The 23,236-nt window shown below is 54.2% G+C and overlaps 1 protein-coding gene and 1 long non-coding RNA gene across 2 annotated transcripts in view; both read left to right on the top strand.

Moving 5' to 3' along the window:
* Positions 1–296, top strand: part of LOC120227104 — an 8,748-nt gene extending 8,452 nt beyond the window's left edge. Inside the window, exon 4 of the long non-coding RNA XR_005527175.1 lies at positions 120–296. This is a non-coding gene — a long non-coding RNA (uncharacterized LOC120227104). The remainder of the gene's footprint in view (positions 1–119) is intronic.
* Positions 1–930, top strand: part of LOC120227102 (SLAM family member 8-like) — a 102,053-nt gene extending 101,123 nt beyond the window's left edge. The window contains exons 6-7 of the mRNA XM_039225261.1: positions 461–543; positions 777–930. Of these exons, the coding sequence (XP_039081192.1) occupies positions 461–543; positions 777–915 (222 nt within the window). The 3' untranslated portion in view covers positions 916–930. The remainder of the gene's footprint in view (positions 1–460; positions 544–776) is intronic.
* The last annotated feature ends 22,306 nt before the right edge of the window (positions 931–23,236 follow it).

Genomic DNA, 23,236 nt, shown 5'->3' with positions numbered 1-23,236 from the left:
GAAAGCACCTGCCATGTCCCCCCTCTCCAGCCGAGACCCGCCCCTTCAGACGCCTCCACGTGCTTGGCAATGGGCGTCTGACGTTGTCCCTTGTCTCATCCTTCTTCACTGTCTCTGAGAGGGAGAAACAGGTCCACACGGACAGGCCGGTGCGTCTTTACTTCGAAACATCCTGGGGGCTCTTGGGGTCCTGCAGCTGATCCTCGGAGCTGGGCTGTACCTGCGGTGCTCACGTGGGGAGAGGAAGAGCTTGGAGACTGGGAGAGGCAGGTGCACGTCTCCTCCCCCCCCCATACACACACCTCCCTCCCTCACTGACCCTCAGCTCCCTCCCCTGCATTTTGCTGCTCAGGGAATGTCCCCCAGGAGGCTGGTGGGTGTGGGCATCACCGTGGGGTCATGGTGGGGGGAGGGCAAGGTTCCCAAGGCTCAGATTCAGCTCCTTGTGTGTGGGGCTCAGGTGCAGGGTCGCAGGAGAAGCCCAGGGACCATGAGTGTGGCATCCACGAAGCCATGCAGGTGTCCCGGGACGGCAGGGACAAGGTGAGGCTGGGTCACCCCCGTCCCTGTGAGCCTGGGTGTGAGTTGGTGAAACCCACTCATCTATACTTTCTGGCCTCGCGTTTGTATCCCTTCCAGACATGTAGTATTAACACGGGGTCCATGCAGTGCTGGGCGCTGTGGGGGAGGTCATGTGAGCAGCATGACATCTGTGGGGTCCCTCTGGGATCTCTCTGTCCCTCAGCTGTGGCAGGAACCCTCTGTCCACATTCCAGGGATCGGAGGAGCCACATCGAGAAGAGGAGAGGCCTCTCCATACTGTCTACACTGAGGTCTGGACGCCAGGCCAGGCCAGGTTGGAGATTTAATTGGAAGAAGCAGGGAATCCAGCCTCTGGCGACACCTCAGTTGTGAGTGTGGAAGCTGCACCCTGGTCCCGACCCTCCCCCCGTGACAGCTCTGAGCTTGGACGGATTGAGCCGACATCGGTCAATCTCTATGCAAATTCCTTGTGCACAATTTCACCAGAAGACACACGTCATGGTAGATCGAGGGGGGTAACTGGGTATGCAAATCTATCCAAACCTGTGTCCAGTCCAGCTCAGCATCTGCTCCTTGGCCTCCCTGCACGGACCCCAGGCCCCCCCATGGACCACATGATTCTGCCTGTCAGAGCCCTCAGCCTCTGGGACACAGTCATTACGAATTCACACCGTCCAGCCTCCACCAGGTCACCACCTCCCACAGTTAGTATGTGCTCGAGAGCTATTCACATAGTACTGGGACCCGCAGGGCTTGCTGAGCTGCGGCTCCGGGACAGGGACGGACCTCGTCGTTCTCTCGTCCCTCACGCCCCGCGTCCTCATAGACGCTCGTGAGCTGGGACCCTTGTGCCCACTCTACGGACGAGACGCAGGAGACCAGAAAGGCAGCGCTCAAGGCCGCCCGAGCAGCTCCCCAGCCGGGGTGCAGCCCCAGGGCCCGTGTTCCAGGCCCCCGTCTGCTCTCCCGGGCCTGGGACCCCCTCCCTTCTTCCCGGCGTGCTGCCTCCTGGCCCAGCCTCCTGTTTCTCAGGGAAAGAGCAGAAGCTGGTAACTGACAGTGTCTCATTCTACCAGTGAACTTTTAACTGGCCGCTCGCTGGCCTCTGCGTCCGTCTCTCCTGTCCCCGTGGGGGACGCTGCACTCCTCGGGTCTCAGTAGGACCTTTCCCTCCACGCCAAGGCCCCTTCTCTGGGGACCTGCAGGCTGTGGCCTCCCCGCCTCTGCTCCTCCCGAGGACCCTGCCGGCTCCTTCCCTGCAGCCGGCACCCGCTCTCGTGCTCCCCCTTCGACCACCTGATCCCGCACCTGGGCCCCACCTCACGGGGACCCCTAGAGCCCCAGGAGGTGACCCGCACGCGATAGCTGCCACCTCCACCCACAGCTGGTGCCGGGTCTCAGGAGATGGGCCACGCCCTGGACTCCTTGCTCCCTGCTCAGGGCCCCGGGCCCGGTGCCCCCGAGGCCTCAGGCCTGGTCCCAGCGCCTCAGCTGCCATCAGTTTCTGTTGTTGTCACACTTGCAAGAGGAAAGACGGAGACGCTGAAGACTTAGTTTCTACCACTTACTCAGGAGGAAACCGGACGAAGCCCTGGGTCGGCACATGTGGTTTCGGCTCTCCTTCCCGCCTGTTGGGGGTGGGGGGACGTCTCCCTCTCCTCACCCCTGCCCTGTGTCCTCTCCCCTCTCCCCAACCCTCCCAGCCCAGCTTCCCTTCTTGGAATCCAGGCCCAGGCGAGAAAGAGCAGGAGCTCAGCTCCCGCGGGAGGGAAAGAGAAGCAATTATTCCCTGTGTCATCAGGCCACGAAGCTGCACGTTCCGTTCGGGGGAGAGGCTGGAGCATTTCCCTGAGCCTAAGCTCACCTCCTGGATGCACAAACCCTCTGTGCTCCGTCTCTCCCACCTTCACCCCCATGGGACTGGAGTCACCCACTACTTGCCGGAACTCGTAATCCAAGCAGGACAGAAGTGGGTCCCCAGGGTCCCTGCCTGTCCATCTCCCCAGCTCCCTACCAGGAGCAGCTCGATGCCCCACGTTCAGAGGAAAGCAGGAAGCCTCAACTTCTGCAAAGGAGCACACACACCAGCCTCCAGCCTCTGCTGTGTGCATGAGAACTGAGGCTCCCAGAAATATCCAGATTGCCATTGAGAGGAGGATTCTAAGTGTCTGACAACAGGACCAGCATCTGGCGAGGGGCAGAGCAGTGCTGTATTGACCTGTGCAGTAAATGCTCTGAAACAAGCCCCTTGTGCTCCAGGGTCCTATAACCTCACCCCTGCGGGTTGGCAGGGAGCAGGGTACGCTGACTTGCATGAGCCACAGCAGCTGATGGAGGGGTGAGTAACCTCACTGCCCACAACCAGTGAGAGAGCAGCCCCAACTTGAAGTCTGAAATGATTCCTATTTTTAGTGTAGACCAGTCAGGGGCGTGAGGTCTGGAGGTGAGTACACAAGACCACAGTGCCACCCCCGGGCCTCACAGGACTCCTTGGCACTGGGGACCCGCCCTGCCCTTAACTCACTTTGTTCAGCCCGGCTGGATGACCTGCCTTCCCTGCAGACCGGCTCAGAGCCTCCCTGCCCTGCCCACGGCCTGGACGACAAGCTGTTACCTGTGTGTTAGATCCTACTGTTACAGTGACAGGTCACTTCCCGTCCTGGTGGCCTCTGCCTTGCAATCTTGGCAAACTCACTTACTAGTCCGCGGAATTTTCTGTAGATTCCTGGGAATTTCTATGTAGACAAACATATAAATAATGTATATACAAAGACTGATGTTCTTCTTCCCTTTCCAATCTACATCTCATTTTATTTATTTTTCGTGTCTTATCACATGTGGTCAGACTCCCTCGAGATGCTGCACAGGAGTGGTGAGCACAGCATTGCTGGCTCTTCCCGACATTAAGGGGAAAGTGATCCGTTTTCCTCCATTAACAGTTCTATTAGCTCTTGGGTTTTTGTAAATATGTTTTATTATATTTGTCAGTTTCATTTTCTCTACTTCTCTTTTTCTTATTTCCTTTCTTCCACTTGCTCTTATTTTTATAGACTCATAAGATAAATGCTTAAATTATCAACTTGGAGCACTTCCTCTTTTGTAAAATATGCCTTTAGTCACATGCCTTTAGCTTCTTCTTCTTTTTTTTTTAATGTTTTATTTATTTCTAGGAGAGAGAGAGGGAGACAGCCTGAGCAGGGGAGGGTCAGAGAGAGAGGGAGTCACAGACTCTGAAACAGGCTCCAGGCTCTGGGCTGGCAGTCAGCCCAGAGCCCGACGCGGGGCCCGAACCCACGAACCGCGAGATCATGACCTAAGCGAAAGTCGGACGCTTAACCGACTAAGCCACCCAGGCGCCCCGCCTTTAGCTTCTTTTGACACATTTTCATATCTTATATTTTCATTTCCATTCACTTCACATGTTTAAGTATTTCCCTTCAGACCCCCTCTTCCTCATGTGGGTTATGAAGAGTCGTTTTGTTTCATGGCTAAGTGTTTGGAAATGTCCTGTCATCTTTCTGTTACTAAATTCTACTCTAGTCCTACTACAGTCAGAGGAAGTCTATTACTTGAGTGCGTGAAAAGCCGTTGGCGTCTGTGTGGTGGCCCAGGACAGGACGGAGTCTGCTGGTAGGGCTGAGCGGTCTCCAAGCATCAGCTAGGTCAAGGTCAAGTTTACTGCTCCGTCGTCTTCTGATTTCCCAGCCACTTGCCGCACTGCGGGACAGGGGTGCTTGGCTCTGATGGTGGCGGTGTAGCCTCTGTCCCCCCGAGTTCTGTCCATCTCCACCGCATGTCTGCTGCCCTGTTGTCAGGTGGGGGCATGTTCAGGGTTCTTCTCACTTCCTGCTGCATTGACCTTTCATTATCGTCTGCCGTTCTTCTGTATCCCTGGTAACTTCCCAGGCTCTGAGGTCTACTTCTTCTGATATCATTTAGCCCTTCTACCATTCTTTGGATTAGTGTTTGTCTGATCTGGTGGCTCATTTTATTTGTCACCTATCTGGGCCCCAGTGCCAAGATACAGAAGTGGCCCATCAGCCCTGCCTACACTGAGGTCCACATGCCAGGCCAGGGAAAGATGGAGATTTAATTGGAAGAAGCAGGGAATCCATTCTCTGGGGACACCTCTGATGTGAGTGTGAAGCCTGCAGCCCTGGTCCCGCCCCTCCCCCTCTGACTGCTCTGAGCAGGGATGGATTTAGCCAACATCGGTTATTTCAACACGAAGTGCCTGTGCACAAGTTCACCGGAGGACCCTGGTCGTGATAGATCAAGGGGGCCCTGAGTATTTAAATGGGTCCAAACCTGCATTCTGGCTCCGCTCATCCTCAGTTCCTTGGCTTCCCTACACAGACCCCAGGCTCCCCACATGGATGACATCAGTCTGTCAGAAATGTCAGCCTCTGGGACAAAGTCATTATGAAGTCACAACATCCAGTCTCATCCAGTTAAATTCTCCCAGTTGTCAGGATGTGCGTTCTCTCTCTGTCTCTGTCTCAAAACTTAATAAATAACACTTAAAAATAAAAAAGATGATGGGGCGCCTGGGTGGCTTAGTCGGTTAAGCGTCCGACTTTCGCTTAGGTCATGATCTCATGGTTCGTGGGTTCAAGCCCCGCGTCGGGCTCTGTGCTGACTGCCAGCTCAGAGCCTGGAGCCTATTTCAGAGTCTGTATCTCCCTCTCTCTCTGACCCTCCCCTACTCACGCTGTCTCTCTCTCTCTCTGCTAGAAATAATTAAAAATATTTAAAAAATAAATAAATAAAATAAAAAAGATGAAATGTCTAAGATCTACTCTGGCTTTTTAATTTCAATAATAATTTTAAAAAGTGTGTTGTTTACTGTGACTTGGTTCTGCCCTCAGCAGGTTCCCCACCCGCCCCTCCCGCTCCGTCTATACTGGCCCATCCTCTGCTGGTCAGCGCCCAGCCCTCCTCTCTCCCCAGAGGACTCCAGCTAAGCCCTGGTGGGAGCCTGGCTGTGCTGAGGCCACATCTCCAGTCCTGACCCGACACCCTCCCGCGGCTCCTGATGGACATCTGCCCTTGGAAGCCAGAGAGGACTTGCAGGAAACTGAATTCTTGTCTCCTGGGGCCCCCCTGCCCATCCCTGGCCTCTACCTCGGCTCTGATCATATTTCCCCCTGGAGCAGGTCCCACCATCCACCTACTTACTTCAGCCAAACACCTAAAGTCCCCTTTGCTTCTTCGTTTGTTCCACACTAGCGTCCACACCATGGGCAGCTGATGTGTCTGAAATCTGCCCTCTCTCTGCACGACGTCATCACTGAACCCCACTCACCAGCACTTACCCCTGAATGGCTGCATGAGAAGGCGATGCAGGAAAAGGAAAGAACCACCCCCGGGCAGAGGTCGGGAGATGGGCGAGGCTGACCCGGAGCCCTGGCATCAACAAGCGCTGACCCAAGCCCAGTGCACTTTATCTCTCGGCCTGGAAATGACCAGGGAGCAGCAAGAGTGTGTTTCAGCTGTGGGAGGGAGCGGGGTGCCCATAGGCAAAGGGACCGACACTGAGTGCAGCTGGCCCGGCTGTTCCCATCCACCCAGTGACAGGGTGCCAAGGAGTGGCTGGAGATTTGGTTGGAATGAGGTTTTGGATTTCTTGTTGAAGACCATTAACTGCCTAAATGCGTGGCCTCCTGATCTCCCCAGAACCTTAAAACTATACTAAGTCTATTTTAAGTGTATAGATCACAACAGCAAAGAGAGACAGGGAGACACCTGAGCAGAGATGCCCGGAGTGTCACAGAGAAGAAAGAGGGCTGCCTGGGTCGGCAGATCTGGTTCCAGACCCGGTGCATGAGGACCTCTGGGGTAGTGCCCAGGGAACAGCTCTTGAGCCCTCGCGGTGCACCCATTACACAGCCAGGTCCGAGGACACCCACCCAGAGAACACGCACAGCACAGCTTGGAGCCGTTTGCCCCGGGGAACCCGCAGGGACTCAGCTCAGGCCAGCGAGGCACAGGAGGGTTTTCCGGGGCTGACACAGGGGCAGGGCCCGGAAGCCACACACCGCTTCTCGCCTTCCTCGCCCGCAACATCTCTTCCACCCAGATGTTTATCTGTGCCTTCATCATTTCCTCTGTAAGCTGGTGACCAGTAATCATTTTCTTAGTCTTGTGAGCTGTTCTAGCAAATTAACTGAACCCAAAGAAGGGGCCACGGGAACGTCTAATTTATAGGCGATCAGTCAGAAACACAGCAAACAGCCTAGATGTTGGCTGGCCTCTGGAGCAAGGGGGCGGCCTGGGGGGAGCCAGCCCTCACTGGTGAGGGAGCATAAGGCAAGCTGAGGGCCAAGCACAATTCAGCACCCGCAGGAGGTGTCTCCATCAGTTTGGAAATGTCTCAGTAAATCACAAGAAAAAGGCTCCTTACCCAACAGCCTATTCTCCAGAAACCTATGGACTCAGTTTCCTGGATCCCCAACTTCCCCTTCCCTCCACAGCCCTGTGGGGAACAAAGGCAAGAGGGAAATGGCATTTCCTTATAACCATCAGTCCATTGACAAATACTTGAGGCAAATAAAGAAAACAACATTTCTCCATGAACCCTCTGCTGTGTTAAGGTTAAGGTCTTACTAGAGTGAAAACCACCTCAGCTTGACAATAGCAAGGCCCAGGGCACCTCCCAGGTCCTCTTTAGCACATGAAAGTCCTCCTGGAGGCCTCCCTTTGACCTTTACCTCCGCCAAGTCCAGGGTACTAAACCAGCCACTCCTCACAGCCCCAGAGCAGCTCTTCCTGCCCATGGGCCTGCCCCTGAGCTTTAATAAAATCACCATTTTGCACCAAAGGCGTCTCAAGAATTATTTCTTGTCCATTGGTTCCAACACTTCCCACCCCATTTTCAAAACCTCATCGTTTTCCGGTGGAATCTGAGACTCTGCCCAGGAAGGTGGTGTCAGTACAGAACCCATCATCGCAGAGAAGAGCCCGGTGCAGGAGAGACCCCCGCCCCCCCAAAGGTCTGGTGTCAGTAGTGCTGTGTCTGGGGCAGCAGGGGGCCGAGAGTGAGGCGAGACACAGGGGCAGAGAGAGACTTGCTGCCCAGTCATGCAGAGCAGTCCTCTGAGAAGCGGTAGGTGGTGAGGAAATGGCCCAAAGGCCTCAGCCATCCATCACTGACAAATGTCACCGGATGCCCTGCTCGGGGCCTGCGTCCCACAGGTTCCGGCTGCGGGAGCCATGCTGAAGCCACTTGGGCCGCCCCTGTCCTGCAGCGCTGGGCTCCCCCTGCCTCCTTCTGTGGTCCCAGGGATGAGGGAGCATAAGGCAAGCTGAGACCCCGCAAATCCCTTCCCTCCTTGGGGGCATACGGGGGACGTTCCTCAGGCCCTCCCCCCTGCCCAGGAACAGAGCGACGGGAAAACAGTGGTTCAGGGACAGCACAGCCCTGCAGGACAGATCTTTCCATCAGTTTCCTCCTGTTTTATTTTATTTTTTCGATACCGGATGCTGTTTATTTAATTTTCCATCGGAGGATGGAGGACTTCATAATGAACGAAGAAGGTTTTGCATCGTCAAAGGTAATGTGCGCAAAGCAAGCAAGCGAGACCGGTGGGGAGTCCAGGGTCCGACCCAGGCGTGTCCTCCACACCTGGGGCCTCTCTCTCCCGTTCTGCTCACTCGTGCCAAGTCTTGTCCCCACACGAGGCTGAGCTCTCCGAGAGGCCGACAGGTAGCCTTGTGGGTGAGGTTCCTCCTGTTTTAAATATGATCAGAAGGCTTTTGTTTCATTTTGTTGTCTGCTTGCTGAAGCTAGGACTCCGACACCGTTTTAGACAGCAGTGGTGAGAGCGGTCATCCCTGGCTTGTTCCTGATCTCGGGGGAAAGTCTCGGTTTTTCCCCATTGAGGAGAATATTAGCTGTGGGCCCTTCACATATGCCTTTTATGATATTCAGGTATGTTCCTTTCATCCCAACTGTCTTGAGGATTTTTGTTAGGAAAGATGCTGTATTTTGTCAAATGCTTTTTCTGCATCTATCCACAGGATCATATGGTTCTTATCCTTCCTTCTGTTAATGTGATGTATCCCATCAATTGATTTGCAAATCTTGACCGAGCCCTGCAGCCCAGGAATGAATCCCACTTGCTCATGGTGAATAATTCTTTCTTTATGCTGTTAAATTTGATTTGCTAGTATCTTGTTGAAAATTTTTGCATCCGTGTTCATCAGGGATATTGGCCTGTAATTCTCCTTTTTGGAGGGTTTGGGAATGAAGCTAATGTTGGCTTCATAGAATGAGTCCGGAAGTTTTCCTTCTGTTTCTATTTTTTGGAACAGCCTGAGATGGATGAGTATTAACTCTGCACTAAGTGTCTGGTAGAATTCCCCTGGGAAGCCGTCTGACCCGGGACTCTTATTTCTTGGGAGATTTTTTTTTAAATGTTTTTTATTTATTTTTAGGAGAGAGAGAGAGAGACAGCGTGAGCAGGGGAGGGTCAGAGAGAGAGGGAGTCACAGGCTGAAACAGGCTCCAGGCTCTGAGCTGGCAGTTAGCACAGAGCCCGACGCGGGGCTCGAACCCACGAACTGCGAGATCATGACCTAAGCGAAAGTCGGACGCTTAACCGACTAAGCCACCCAGGCGCCCCTATTTGTTGGGAGATTTTAATTCAATTTCTAATTCAATTTCTTCACTTGTTATGGGTCTGTTCAAAATTTCTATTTCTTCCCATTTGAGTTTTGGTAGTGCGTGAGTGTCTAGGAATGTGTCCATTTCTTCTAGGTTGTCCAATGTGTTGGCATTTAATTTTTCATAGTATTCTCTGACAATTGTTTGTATTTCTGAGGGACTCGTTGTGATAAATCCATTTTCATTTGTGATTTTATCTATTCGGGTCCTCTATCTTTTCTTTATGAGAAGTCTGGCTAGGGGGTTATCAGTTTTGTTTATTTTTTCAAAAAACCAGCTCTTTGTTTCATTGATCTGTTCTATTGGGGTTTTGCTTGGTTGTTTCTTGTTTTTTGGTTTTTGTTTTTTTGCACTGCTGGTGGGAATGCAAATTGCTGCAGCTGCTCTGGAAAATGGTAGGGAATTTCCTCAAGAAATTAAAAATAGAACTACCGTACGACCCAGCAACAGCACTCATAGGGATTTATCCAAAGGATACAGGAGTGCTGATGCCTAGGGGCTCATGTACCCCAATGTTTATAGCACTGATTTCAACAATAGCCAAATTATGGAAAGAGCCTGAATATCCATCAACTGATGAACAGATAAAGGAGATGTGGTTTATATATACAATGGGATAATACTTGGCAATGAGAAAGAACAAAATGTTGCCATTTGCAACATTGTGGATGAAACGGGAGGGTGTTATGCTGAGTGAACAAAGTCAGTCACAGGACAAATATCCTATGTTTGCACTAATATGTGGATCTTGAGGAACTTAACAGAAGACCATGGGGGAGAGGGAGGGGGTAAATAGTTACAAACAGAGGGGGAAGAAGGCAAACCCTAAGACACTCTTAAATACAGAGAACAAACTGAGGGTGATGGGGGATGGGAAGAAGGGGAAATGGGTGATGGGCATTGAGGAGGGCACCTGTCGGGATGAGCACTGGGTGTTGTATGGAAGCGAGGAACCATGGGAAGCCTCCCCCAAACCGAAGAGCACACTGTGCACGCTCTATGTGTATGTACACACTAGTGTTTAACACTGTATGTCAGCCAATTAGACAATAAAATGTATTTTAAAAGTCTATCTTGTCTGATGTAAAAAAGTAAAGTTTTCTATGATTTAAAAAAATACTTACAAAGAAAAAGTCGATCTCTAGAAATCTATAGTCTCTGTTTCCTGGAGCCCTAGCAGCACCTGCTTCCCCAGAGTGATGTGGGGAACAAAGGCAAGAAGGAAATGTAGAGAAAGTTAAATCTCTTTATGACCTGCAGCCCTTTGATAAATACCTGAGCAAATACAGAGCAGACTATTTCTCCAGGAACTCCCTACTGTCCTAAGGTTAATGTCTTATTAGAGGGGGGAACACGCTTAGCTTGACAATATTCAGGACTGGTATCTTTTGAGGCCTCTTTAGCATAGGAAAGTGCTTCTGGAGGGGGCGCCTGGGGGCTCTGTTGGTTAAGCTCCCTTCTTCAGCTCAGAGCCTGATCTCACTGTCCCTGAGTTCAAGCCCCACACTGGGCTCTGTGCTGACAGCTCTGTGTCTCCCTCTCTCTGACCCTCCCCTGTTTACACTGTCTCTGTCTCTCTCTCTCTCTCAAAAACAAATAAAACATTAAAAATTTAAAAAGAAAGAAAGAAGAAAGAATCCCCTTCTGGAAACCTCCCCCTCCCTTCACCTCCCCCAACTCCTAAGTATATAATTAATCACTCCTCACGACTCCAGTGCAGCTCTTTCCACCCAGGCTCCTAGGGTGCTGGTCTTTGTAGACCCAAGTCCCTCCAGACCTTGAGAGGCCACCCTGGGGGAGAGGGGGCCAGGCCTGCCCCAGGGCAGCCTCTTTCCTTTCTCACACCTCAGGCAGAGGAAACAGGCCTGTGGCTGCAAGCGGGCAGCCTCTGAGGTCCACAGAGGCACTTTGCCGACCACAGCCGCCCCCTTGCATGGCCAGCCTGCTGACACCCGGGCCAGCACCTCCAGGGGGGCCCAGACCTGCAAGGCTGCTGACCTGAGAGCCCAGGCTGGTGTTCCCTCAGGGCAGACTGTGAGCGGAGGAGTCCGAGGGAAACCACCCTCTTCCCGGGGCTGGAATGCTGTTCTCCCAGGGCATCGAGTACCTGACTTTCCACCTTGCTCTCAACCACCCCATCCATTCCAGAGACATCTCCGCACAATCTGGTGCAGAGCAGGTTCCCGGCCTCTCAGCATGCAGGGGACCCGCACCCACACCAGCCCTTCCTGCCCGGCATCCTAATACAGGATTCCGGGGCCGCTCTGGGCAGATGGGATCTCAGCATCTCTGTTCTGTGGGGCGGGAAGGATGGGCCCTGAACCCGCTGGATGGCCTCCCCACCCCAGGGTCCCTCAGAGACAGGGTGGGCTCTGCGGATCCCATCCCTCAGCCACTGAGAACATGCTCATGGATCTTCGAGTTGTCCTGTACCCAATTTTTTGTTTTTCCCCTTCTGATTTCGTCTCGGATGTGAGTGGTGAGGAACAAGGTGTGAACAATTTAAACGTCTTGCTACATGCCGCACTTGTGTTTCTAGAACACCAGTAACGCTTCCGGAGCCTGAGAGCAGCTGTGTCCCTCCCGCTGTGCACGGGGAGCTGTGCACGTGCTTCCATTGGGAGCCTTCGTCCAGCACCACAGACGCAGCCTCTGTGCCCCCGGACCCGCAGCACAGCCCCCCCACCCCAAGGCAGAGCAGGTGCGCGGGGGCTGGGGAGTAAAGACACGCTTCACACAGGTGGAATGAGCAGAGGGATGGGGGGGTGGAGACAGCACTCAGGCAGGGATGGGGGAAGGGGGTGAGGGCTGATTGGAGGTGGGCTCTATGGGTGGGGTGTGGCCCAAGATCAAGGGGCTCACAGAGAATACGCTGGAAGGAGAAGCATTGGTGGTGGGGGGAGGGGGAACTAGGCAGTAGAGACGGGAAGGGACCCGAAGGGCTCAGCACTCAGCATTGTCTTGTAAGAGGCCATTTCCCAGAATAGGTGACGATCAGATGCTAATTTAGCAGGAGGTTCATGGGACTTCTGCTCCAGGAGACAGAAAGAGAATTCCATGATCATACACGCTGTAAAATCCAGATTAAATCATTACCCATGATCCCGCGGGAGTAGGGAGTGTGAGTATCTCAGGAGGGATCCGCCTGTAGCATTTCCCACATTCCAGGAAATTCGGAAAATTCTGGGCTGGGACACCTGACTGCGCGGCCGCCACTACAGAGTCTTCCACCAGGGGGCGCTGCCAACACAGCTTTGCCAACAGGCCCTGCTCCTGCTGAGACTCAGGGACCCCTTAGCCCAGGGCACTGACCTCAGTCCACCCCCTGCTAAGGGCGATTCCCACCTTGCTGCCCAGGTGTCCGTGTCTCTGGTTGGGCCCCGGGAAGAGCCCCGAGGGCAGCAAGCCTGGTTTGCTGGGGCGGCGGGGTGGGGATGTGGGCGATGTGGAAGGGGAGCCTAGGGATGGCCTGGGCAGGAGCTGGGTGCACAGTCATCTTGTCCTCCGTGCTCCCTGGGGGGCCCTTGCCTGTCCCTCTGGTGTTTCCTGCTGCAGATCTCCAGGGGATCATTGGGATACAGGGACATGGGCAGGGGGTGTGGGTGAGGGCAGAGCAGAGAGCAGGGAGGATTGGGGGTTATAGGCAGCCCCTAACCCGCCAGAGCCCCGGGGAATGAAGCCATGTTTTCTGCCCCCCCCCCCCCCACACACAGGGTTTTTCTCTCTCCAATTGCAATATCCACAGGATTGGGAAAATGAGGCATCAGAGGAAAGGGCCAGATGCCTGGTACCCTCCTCACCCACCCCATTTCCTGGGTGCCTCAGGATGAGCCCCGTGTGGACATGCCCCCATACCCGCCCTGCTCTGTGGACACCCTGGGGGTGCAGGAGGGAGGGGGAGGGAGTTGCTGCCACACCCCCCTTATCAGCACTGCAGGTCCAGGCCGCACCCCTGGACACACACCTGCTGGGAGGGCAGAGGCGGCCCAGACACCCTGCACCTCCCTGCTGGACAGCTGACCACAGGGACAGTCAGGACAGGGCGCTGCAGGCGGCGCTCAGCCTGGGTCTCTCCCACCCATGACCCTCAGGGCCTCCATCTCCCTCCTGCCCCCACCCCACCTGGCTCTCTGGGCCTCTGACCTCACCCCCCAGACCTGAAGAGTAGAGGTCAGTGGGAGTCCCCAGATGACCAAGGAAACGTGTCAGAGCAACAGTTTGCTGACACTTACTGGCCTGAGGCCAAGAATAGGGCAGTGATCAGCCTGAACGTGCTGTGTGTCCAGAGCATCCAATGTACAACATCAGTCTGTCAGAGACGTCAGCCTCGGAGACAAAGTCATTATGAAGTCACAACATCCAGCCTCATCCAGTTTAACACCTCCCAGCAGTTAGGATGTGCGTTCTGTCTCTGTCTCAAAAATTAATAAATTACCATTTAAAAATAAAAACAGAAGTGGGGCACCTGGGTGCCTTAGTCAGTTAAGCAGCCAACTTCGGCTCAGGTCATGACCTCACAGTTCGTGGGTTTGAGCTCCGCGTGGGGCTCTGTGCTGACAGCTCAGAGCTTGGAGCCTGCTTTAGATTCTGTGTCTCCCTCTCTCTTTGACCCTCCCCTACTCATGCTGTCTCTCTCTCTCTCTCTCAGAAATAAATAGAAACATTAAAAAAAATTAAAAAATGTAAAAAATGAAAATAAAAACAGAAGATACTGTCTAAGATTTACTCTGGCCTTGTAGTTTCAATTTTAATTTAAAGAAGTGTGTTGTTTACTGTGACTTGGCTCCGCCCTCAGCAGGTTCCCCACCCGCCCCTCCCGCTCCGTCTATACTGGCCCATCCTCTGCTGGTCAGCGCCCAGCCCTCCTCTCTCCCCAGGGGACTCCAGCTAAGCCCTGGTGGGAGCCTGGCTGTGCTGAGGCCACGTCTCCAGTCCTGACCCCACACCCTCCCGCAGCTCCTGATGGACATCTGCCCTTGGAAGCCAGAGAGGACCTGCAGGAACCTGAATTCTTGCCTCCTGGGCGCCCACTCCCCACCCCTTGGCTCCTCCCCCGGCTCTGATCATATTTCCACCTGGATCAGGTCCCACTATCCGCTCACTGGCTTCAGCCAAACACCTGGAGGGCCCTTTGCTTCGTTCACTCTGCTCTGGCGTCCACACCACGGGCAGCCGGGGTGTCTGAACTCTGCTCTCTCTCTGCACGACCTCCTCACTGAACCCCGCGCCCCAACCTCCTTCCTGTCTGCAGACCTTCAGGTCGAGAACCTGGTCCAGTCCCTGGTGCTGCCTCGTCCTCAGAACCCACCTGAGGAAGGGGAGTTGGGGAGTTGAAGTCGGGAAGGGACACACCCTGTGAGTGGGGGCGGGGCCACGGCACCTTTCCTAGTGTCTCAGGCAGGTTAAGGGCCGCCTCTCACCCCCACTCCTCCCTGCTCTGCCCTCACCCCTACCCCCTGCCCAGTTCCCTGTCTCCCAATGAGCCCCTGGGGACCCGCAGCAGCAAACACCAGAGATACAGGCAAGGGCTCCCCAGGGAGCGCGGCAGACACGCTCACTGTGCACCCTGCTCCTGCCCAGGCGGCCCTGGGGCTGCCCTTCCTCATCGCCCCCCTCCCTACTCCGTCTTCCCTGCAAACCAGGCTGACTGCCCTCAGGGCTCTTCCTGGGACCCAACCAGAGACAGACACAGAGACACCTGCAGGGAGCCTGGGAAGCGTCTTGTGCCTGGAGTGGGCTGAGGCCAGGGCACTTCCCAGGGGGGCCCTGAGTCTAACCCTTACTAGGTGCCTGGCCTGCTGGCGAAGCTGTGCCGGCAGCGCCCCCTGGTGGAAGACGCTGCAGCGGCGGCCGCGCGCAGTCAGGTGTCCCAGGCCCGCCCTCAGGGCCCCAGGGAGCAGGTCCCTCCTGGACACCGCAGGGCGGACAGCACAGCCCTCCCTCCGGCCCAGGCCAGGGCAGCTCCGCTCAGAGTCAGGTCTGAGAAAGGAGTTCAGGAGCCCAGTTCTATCCCGGAGCCCGGGGCGTGCCTCCCACCTGTCCCCTGGTGTCTCACCTGCCCAGCAGGTGGTGGGTCACGGGCAGCTCTGAGGCCCTTCTGGCCCCGGGATCCTGGGTCTCTAGGTCAGGGTGGAGCTGATCTGGCTCCCTGACACCTCTCTGATCTCAGTCTCCTCCCTGTCTTGCCTGGGCTCACGTAGGCTCTGGGCACCTGCCCTCTGGCTCCTGGAACACGACAGGCCTGGTCCCGCCTGAGGCCATGACACTCCCATCACCTCCCCCAGGCAGGCAGTTCCCCTGATGTCCAGGGTCACTCCTCACCTCCTGCTGGTCTGTTCTCAGAGGTGTCCTTGGTGACGCCTGCCCTGACCTCCTGGTGTGAGCCTGAAGCCACACTCTCAGGTCCTGAGCCTCCCCACCTGCTTTTTTCTCCAGAGCTCCATGACCCTTCTGCATTGTGGGCACCTCGCAGGGCCTGTCTCCTCCTGGGACAGCGAGGGGGCGGAGCCTGTGCCAGGAGCTTCCTGGACCTGCATGTGCACCTGGCCCAGGGGCTGGCACACAGCAGGCGCTCATGAGCAGGTCATGGAAGGAAGGAGTCCACCGTCCTGGAGGGTCTGGGTTGCGCGCCACAGTCCCCCCTCAACAGCTCACATCAGTGCATCCATGGGGTCCCGCAGCTGCGACCAGATAGGGCTCAACAGAAAGGAGCAGCTTGTCCAGGAGCTGCCCTGTGGGGAGAGGGGAGGGGCTGGTGGGGAGAACACGGCCCCCCAGGCCGCTGTCACTCACCGTGTCCACAAAGGGGCGCCCGATTTACCTGCATCAGGATTTTTGGTGTAACCCAGGGGGGTGGGTTCTGAGAGACCCTCCTCCACATCGGGGGTGGGGCCCGCAGGTCAGAGGAATGTGGGAAATGTGGGGACAGATCCCTCCTGAGATACTCACACTCCCTACTCCCGCAGGATCATCAGTTTATTTATTTACTTTTTTCTAGATGGGTGATCTTTGAAAGATAACCCATTATTTTAAGTTTTTTAAAATTTATTTTAACAAGGAAAGAGCACGAGTGGGGGGGGGACCGAGAGAGAGAATCCCAGGCAGGCTCATGGTGCCCGGGCAGTCCGTTGGGGACATCAAAACCACAAACTGTGAGATCATGAGCTGAGCTCAAACCAAGCGTTGGACGCTTAACAGACTGAGCCACCCAGGCGCCCCAGAAAACAGTTAGATGCTTTAATCGGATTTCCCAACACGTATGACCCTGGGATCCATGTTCCTTCTTTCTCTTTTGGAGCAAAGGCCCTACGGAGCTCCTGCTAATCAGTATCTGATTCTTGGTCTGCTCTGGGAAACTCCCACTTATAGGACAAAGCCAAGTCCGAGCTGGGCCCCCAGGCTGTTGCCGTCCCTTCTGTCCCTGCGGCTGGGCCTGGGCCTGGGCCTGGGCCTGTTGGGCAGGGGGGAGGTGCATGCTCAGTGGGGTAAGGTGGGGCAGAAGGAACAGGCAGCCCTCTCTGGCCGGAGCTGTGGGAACTGGGTTGTCAGAAGCCCGAGGAGCAGAGTCAAGCAGGCAGGGCCTCGAGCTCTGACCTGAGCCTCGAACCCTTTCTGGAAAAGGCTGCTCAGAGCCCAAGGCCTCGTCTGTGGCCTGGCTCTGTCTGCCCCCTGTGTGCTCTTCTCAATTCTCCACTCTGTCCTCAGGCCTTGGGCTGAGTAGATGGTGGCCCAGGACCCGCTGCTGCTGAGGGCTGCTGTCACCATGTCTCCAGGTGCCTGTTGTCAGGGTCCTTCCTCTTAGGGCTCGGCCATGTCACCTGTCACCCCCCACACACGGGGACCCTCTGTCACTGATTGCCTTCCTCCTTCCCGCCATGCTGCCTATTTAGCTGTCTGTCTGTCTGTCTTTCTCTCTCTCTCTCTCTCTACTGGTAGACATTCTACATGAGGGGCTCGTGTTACCTCTAAGTGGAATTCCCGCCCGGCCAGCCTCGGCCACCCCTGTGACACTGTCACCCAGACCCGGAGCAGGAAGCCCATAGCACTCGGATCAGCCTCCTCTGCCTACAGCTGCCTGGGCCTCCATCAGGGACAGAGACCAGGTCCTCTGGGACACAGTCACATTTGTTCCCTGCCTGTGGCTCCCTCCCTTCCTGGTGTCCCTGTGCACCCGCCTGCCCCCCATCAGGTCACACTGTCCCCCTCCCTGGAGCCACCTTCCTGTTGAACGAAAACGCTGAGGCCCTCTGGACTGAGGCTCCCACAGCCTTGTCTGAGCGGATTTCTGCTTCTACCCCCCGCCAGCCTGGGCGCTCCTCTAGGGCAAGGACTTAGCTGCCTGTCGCTGCTCCCCTGTGCTGCACACAGTAGGCGCTCATGACCTGTGTGTGCAGCTGAGCTGATGGTGGAGGGCTTCTGGGCACGAAGTCTCCAGCGGCAGTTCTGACCTCGGCCGCCAGGTGGCGGTGGTGCCTGTGCTCAGGGCTGGGAGGGAGGATGCTCAGGGAGGCTTGGGGGGCTCAGGTGGGGCTGAGGGGGGCGGGGCCGCAGAACTTCTCCCTTTGACCCCAGACCCACCACAAGGCAGAAGAGGGAGATTAGCGCCAGCGACACCGGGAGGGGTGTCAGGTCCCAGGGGTGGCAGTGTAGACGTAAATGTGCAGCCAGGACTCAGGGATCAGGAGCCAAATCTGGAAGGTAGGAGCCCAGGTGAACGGTGGGGGGCGAGGTCCTGGTGTAGGAGGGGTGCGGGCTGGGGACGAGGGCGGGGATCTGAGGTCCTGGACTGTGATTGCGGGGGGAGCGGGAGGGGTATCTGGGGCTGGGGGCGGGGTGGGTTACCTGGGAAAGGGGGATCCCTTGAGGATCTTGAGTCTGAGACTCAAGGTCCTGATCCAGGTTTCTGGGGTGAAACAGCCTGGAGGGGAGAGTGGGGTTCCTGCCCCACCCCCTGAGGCAGACCCTGGGGGTGAGGGCAGATCCCCTGGAGGGAGATGGGACGCAGGGGTCCCCTGAGGTGGCAGGTCATTGGTGATAATGCCTGGTCCTGAGAGAAGGTTTTGCTCCCTGGAAGGAGCCTGCCTTGAAGGACTGAGGAAAGGCGACCAGGTCAACAGCTCACCCCGCTCCCCAGTGAGGCCTCTGTCACCCTGTCCATCTCTGCCTGATCCCCTCTCTGGGCCGGAGGTGTAGTCATCCCTGTCAGTCAGGTGGAGAATCTCTGAGAGTCAGGATAGGTGGTGCTGGGGACCCTGTGAGGCACTGGTCCATCCCTGGGAGCACTCCCATCCCATCTGGTCCCCCCACAGAGCACTCCCAGCAGCAGCACCTGCCTGCCTCCCCTCCTGCTGTAGGACCCTGAGAAAGTCACCTGCCACCGCGCACCTGAGATTTCTCCTGAGCCAGAGAGGATGCTCATAACGGACTGACCTCCTCAAGGTACTCATGGGGTTAAATGAAACAACACATGAATCAGTGTCTAGCATTATGTACTCAACCAATGACAGCTATAATAAAGAGGAAGTCTAGGGGCTCCAGGGTGGCTCAGTTGGTGAAGCATCTGACCTCGGCTCAGATCATGTTCTCGAGGTTCGTGAGTTCAAGCCCCACATGGGGCTCTGTGCTGACAGCTTAGAGTCTGGAGGCTGTTTGGATTCTGTGTTCCGTCTGTCTCTTCCATCCCCTGCTTGGACTCTCTCTCTCTCTCTCGCAAAAATAAATAAACATTTAAACAAATTTAAAGAGGAAATGTAGAGTGGTCTGTCTGACACAGTCGATGGAGGTTGAGACACTTGACCTTGGGATGGTGAGTTCAAGCCCTACTTTGGGTGTTGAACCTACAGAAAAAATAGTCTAAGGTTTGTTACCTTCAATTAAAAAAAAATAATGGCACTGGAAATAACTTTTCTGTGTTCTCTCTGGAAGATAGCTCCTATGATAAAGACAGTACTATACACACATGATAAAATTGGAGCAAAAGTGTCCAGAAAAAAAAGTCTCCCTCCTCCCTTGTTTCCCCAGCCCCTCTTCTGGAGGGAACCCGTCCATGTGTTCACAGTTCACTGTAGCTACTGTGCTTCTCAAAGCTACTTTGTATCAACAATCCAGACACATCAGTATTTTCTGCGCCACTAAGTAACATCACTGTAAAGAAGTATCCTGGGGGCAGGCTGGTGGTGCAGTGGGTCAGCCTCTGACTCCTGATCTGTGCTCAGGCCATGAATTCGTGCCTTTTGTGTCTTTCCAAAAGATATTTGCCAGTCCCAAGAACATCTAGATTTCTCCATGTTGTCGCGTCGCAGTTTCCTGATTCTTCATTTATATGGAGGTCCTGATCCACAAGTTAATATTGTGAAGATGTGAGCTCAGTGTCTTGGTTCTTTCTTTTTTTCTCTTTCTTTTCTTTTCTTTTCTTTTCTTTTCTTTTCTTTTCTTTTCTTTCTTCCTTTCTTTCTTTCTTTCTTTCTTTCTTTCTTTCTTTCGTTCGTTCGTTCGTTCGTTCGTTCTTGCACTGGATGTCTGATAGTTCTAGCATCATCTGTTTAACAGACTGTCTTTCATCCATGGGCCTTTGCTCCCTTGTCCAAGATTAGTTCACCATCTATACTCGGGTCTGTTTCTGGGCTCTCTATCCTGTTGCATGATCTATTTGGCTCATTTCTCCCTGAATCAGTCCTGTCTTGATGACTGTAACTTTATAGGAGGTCTTGAGGGAGAGGGGGTGTGAGCCGTCCACCTTTGCTCTTCTGCAACATGGTGTGGGCTCCTCTGGGTCATTTTCTCTCTAAGCAAAGTGTAGAATATCATGACCAATATCCATGGCATAACGTTCTGGGATTTAGATTGTCTCTGACTGAATGCATTGAACAAGTTGGGGAGAATGGATATCTAGACAATATTAGGTCTTCTCTTCCATGAACATGGGCTATCTCTCCATGTACTTAGTCTTCTCTGATTCTGTTTAAGAGTGTCTTGTAGTTTTCCTCATAAAGGTCTTTGTATATTTTGCTAATTCATGCCATAATTCATTTTTTGAGTCAGTGTAAACAGCAATGTGTTTTGCATTTCGAATCACACTTTTTCTTTGCTGGTGTGTAAGTGAATAACTGAGTGTCACGCAGGAACCTTGTGTTTCCTGAAACCATGTTATCATCCCTCATCAGGTGAAGACAACTTTCTCTTCTTGTGTCGGTTCCTTTAGAATTTTACTTAGAAAACCATGTCACATGTACACAAATACGGTTTTATTTCATCCTCGTCAGTCCATCCTCTTATGGAATTTTCTTGCTTAATTGTGTCACCTAGGACTTCAAGTACAATCACGAAAAAGGATGGTGACAGGAGCCACCCTTCCTGGTTTATGGTCTTAGAAGAAGCGTTTCCCACCTCAGGGCGTCAAGTATGATGTTAGCTGTGGTGTTTGTGGAGACGATCTTGATCACATTGAAGAAATTCAGTATCATTTCTGTAGAATCACACCACTTAGGCAGTTAACACTCACCTCCACAGGTGGACCCCATCTTCCCTTCTTCCTGGGACACAGAGAAAAGACCAAACTCTTCCACCAACACAGATATCATGTTTACCTTCCCAGCTGCCAATAGCAATTTAGAACAAAGTGGCTTCAAGCAAAGGGACTCATGTCTCTTTTCTATACATAATGGAGGCAGAGCAGCTCTAGGAAGGACCAGGTCTCAGAATTAAGCAAACACGTACTTCCCAAAGGAGAAGCCACAGAGTTTCCGGAGGACCGTGATCGCTCTACTTAAACATGTGGTTGGCTTGTCCGAAAAATGTTGGTGAGCTGTCTGGAGCCCAGCTGGTGCTACTACTGAGCCCCAAACCCTCTTCGAAGATAGACGGTTGTGTTTTTGTTCTCCATCGGCTTCACTGCTGATATGTTCTTTTGTTGTGCCCGAATTGCGAGTCCCAGAGACCTCCAAGGAGCTGGCACCGATGCAAATACAAAAGGGTCTTTATTACAAGCTCCAGCAGGGGCTCACCCGACTACCGGTGTCATGGCAGCAAGGTGAAGCCAAGAACAATAGCGAACAGGGTTTTTAAGGAGTAAGGGATGGGCAGTTACAGTACATGTAGCATCATCACATAAGCACCAATTACAATTACAGCTTTGACCATTCAGTGTCTGTGAGGTGTTCGTTACTTTTGGTGGGACCCAATCATGGCTTTTGAGAGTCCTTTGAAAATGACCAATTATGAGGTGAGTTCAAAGGGCCCACATGGGGTTCAGACAAGTGGTGAGAAATTGGCTAGTTTGTATCTGCAGTTCCCAGCCTTACTCAGACCATAGGAATGTTTCTTTTTACTTTTTGATTAGCTGAACTGAGGGTGGTCCGAGGATGGCTTTAGCCTTGAACAGTCTGAGGCTTTTCCTGGGACTGTGACTGGGGCTACGTGCAGCCCGAGGTTGCTCTTAATGGAGGACTTAATTTTTGGCTCTTCACTTTCTGGTTGTTATTCATGTTGGGAGGGGCAGGTACTCTGGTCCCTCTCAAGGCCCTGACCGCTTCCATCACTGCCCCCAGACCCACCCCCAGCAGCAGGCACGTGTCCAGGCTCAGGGAAGACTTTCTTCACCAGCCTGAGCACCTGGTCCTACACCCACCTGCCCCTTGGCTCCCTCTGTGCCCTGTTTCTGGAAAGCGAGTCCCCTCCCCTCCCCTGTATTTAGGAATCAGGGCACAGTTAGATGACATTCCTGCCACACAGCTGGTATCGTTTTCCAGTTGCAGGTCAGAAGTGGTGTTTCTGTCTTGTTTCCTTTTTCACTGTGTCTTTGAGAAGAACAAGTAAAATGATGGAAAACAGTGATGTCTGTCAGCCTTTCCCTGTCACCCAGACCATCTCCAAGGAAGGTCAGTGCCAGGGACCCCCTGTCTATAAAGCAAGGACACCAGATGTCCCTGGCCCACAGGTCTGGAGACCCTACAGGTAGATTTGTTAGAACAGCAGACTTGGGCCTTTGCTCTAGGATGTGGGTCAAACTATGTCAAGGTCCAGAGTCAACAACAGGCAGGAGGAGTCCTCGCGGGAGCATGTCCCCCAGGTCAGGTTGGGGCCCTGCTCTGATGGTCAGAATCTAGAAAGCAAGTCCTCCTCCAGGGCTCCAGTCTGGGAACCCTACAGACAACGGGGACAGTGACTTGCCTCCCTCGTCCCCTGGATCCCGCGCCAGGGGCCCAGGAAATGGAACGGGGAGATGGAGTACCGGCCCCTTACCAGCTGGAAAGGGCCAAGGCAGCTCTCGCTGGGACTGGAGGGTCGGGGGCACATCTGAGCACATGGTCGGGGTCTGCCCCATGGTCGGCCATCTCCAGGAGAGAGGGGTCCTTCCACCCCTGTGAGGGCAGGTTTTGAGGGCGTTGGTAATAGGTGGCAGTGTCATTGCAGGGGTCCTGGTTCTGAAGGTAATCGGGGGGAGGCCTCTGTGCCGTGTCGTAGCTGGCGTCCCGAGGGAGGAGGGTGCTTCTCCTCACTAATATTGCTGCAGAGACGCCAGGCCCGTGTGGCCTGTGTGAGCTCAGAACCAACTCCAGTGGGGTGACTGTGGGGCTAATATGACTCATATTTGTTTCCGGTGAATGCGGGAAGTAGATGCATTTCTTGTTCGCCATCTGTTTGCCCCCATCCGATGGCCGCACGGGCCTGAGTTAGTGCTTGGGTTCAACGGCCTCTCTTCATTTGGGGTGATGACTCCATTGCATAGTTGGTGAGTGTGTACAGCACACACTCCTGTGTCTGAACTAGGAGGGGCTGCAGGCTTGTGACCTGAAATGCAGACGGAGCTGGAGAGGGAGAGTTTCTATCCTCAGGGGTTTCAGTCCCCATTGTCAGTCCTATTTCTGTGAAAGGAATAGGTAATGAGGGAGACGGGGAGTCAGGACACGGCACTGCTGGGAATCTGTGCCAGGAGCACAGCCAGCATGTCCCTGGCACAGGAGGGCTCTCCTGGAGACGGGCTTTCTGGAGGAATCAGAGGCTGTGTCACCGGTGACCCCACTGCCCCGC

This window comes from Hyaena hyaena, unplaced genomic scaffold, assembly GCF_003009895.1.
Source record: "Hyaena hyaena isolate Hyena2069 unplaced genomic scaffold, ASM300989v1 scaffold_2004, whole genome shotgun sequence".
In the NCBI taxonomy this organism is placed as follows: Eukaryota; Metazoa; Chordata; class Mammalia; order Carnivora; family Hyaenidae; genus Hyaena; species Hyaena hyaena.
The sequence above is the reverse complement of the archived record's forward strand: the minus strand, read 5'-3'. Positions and strand labels throughout refer to the sequence as shown.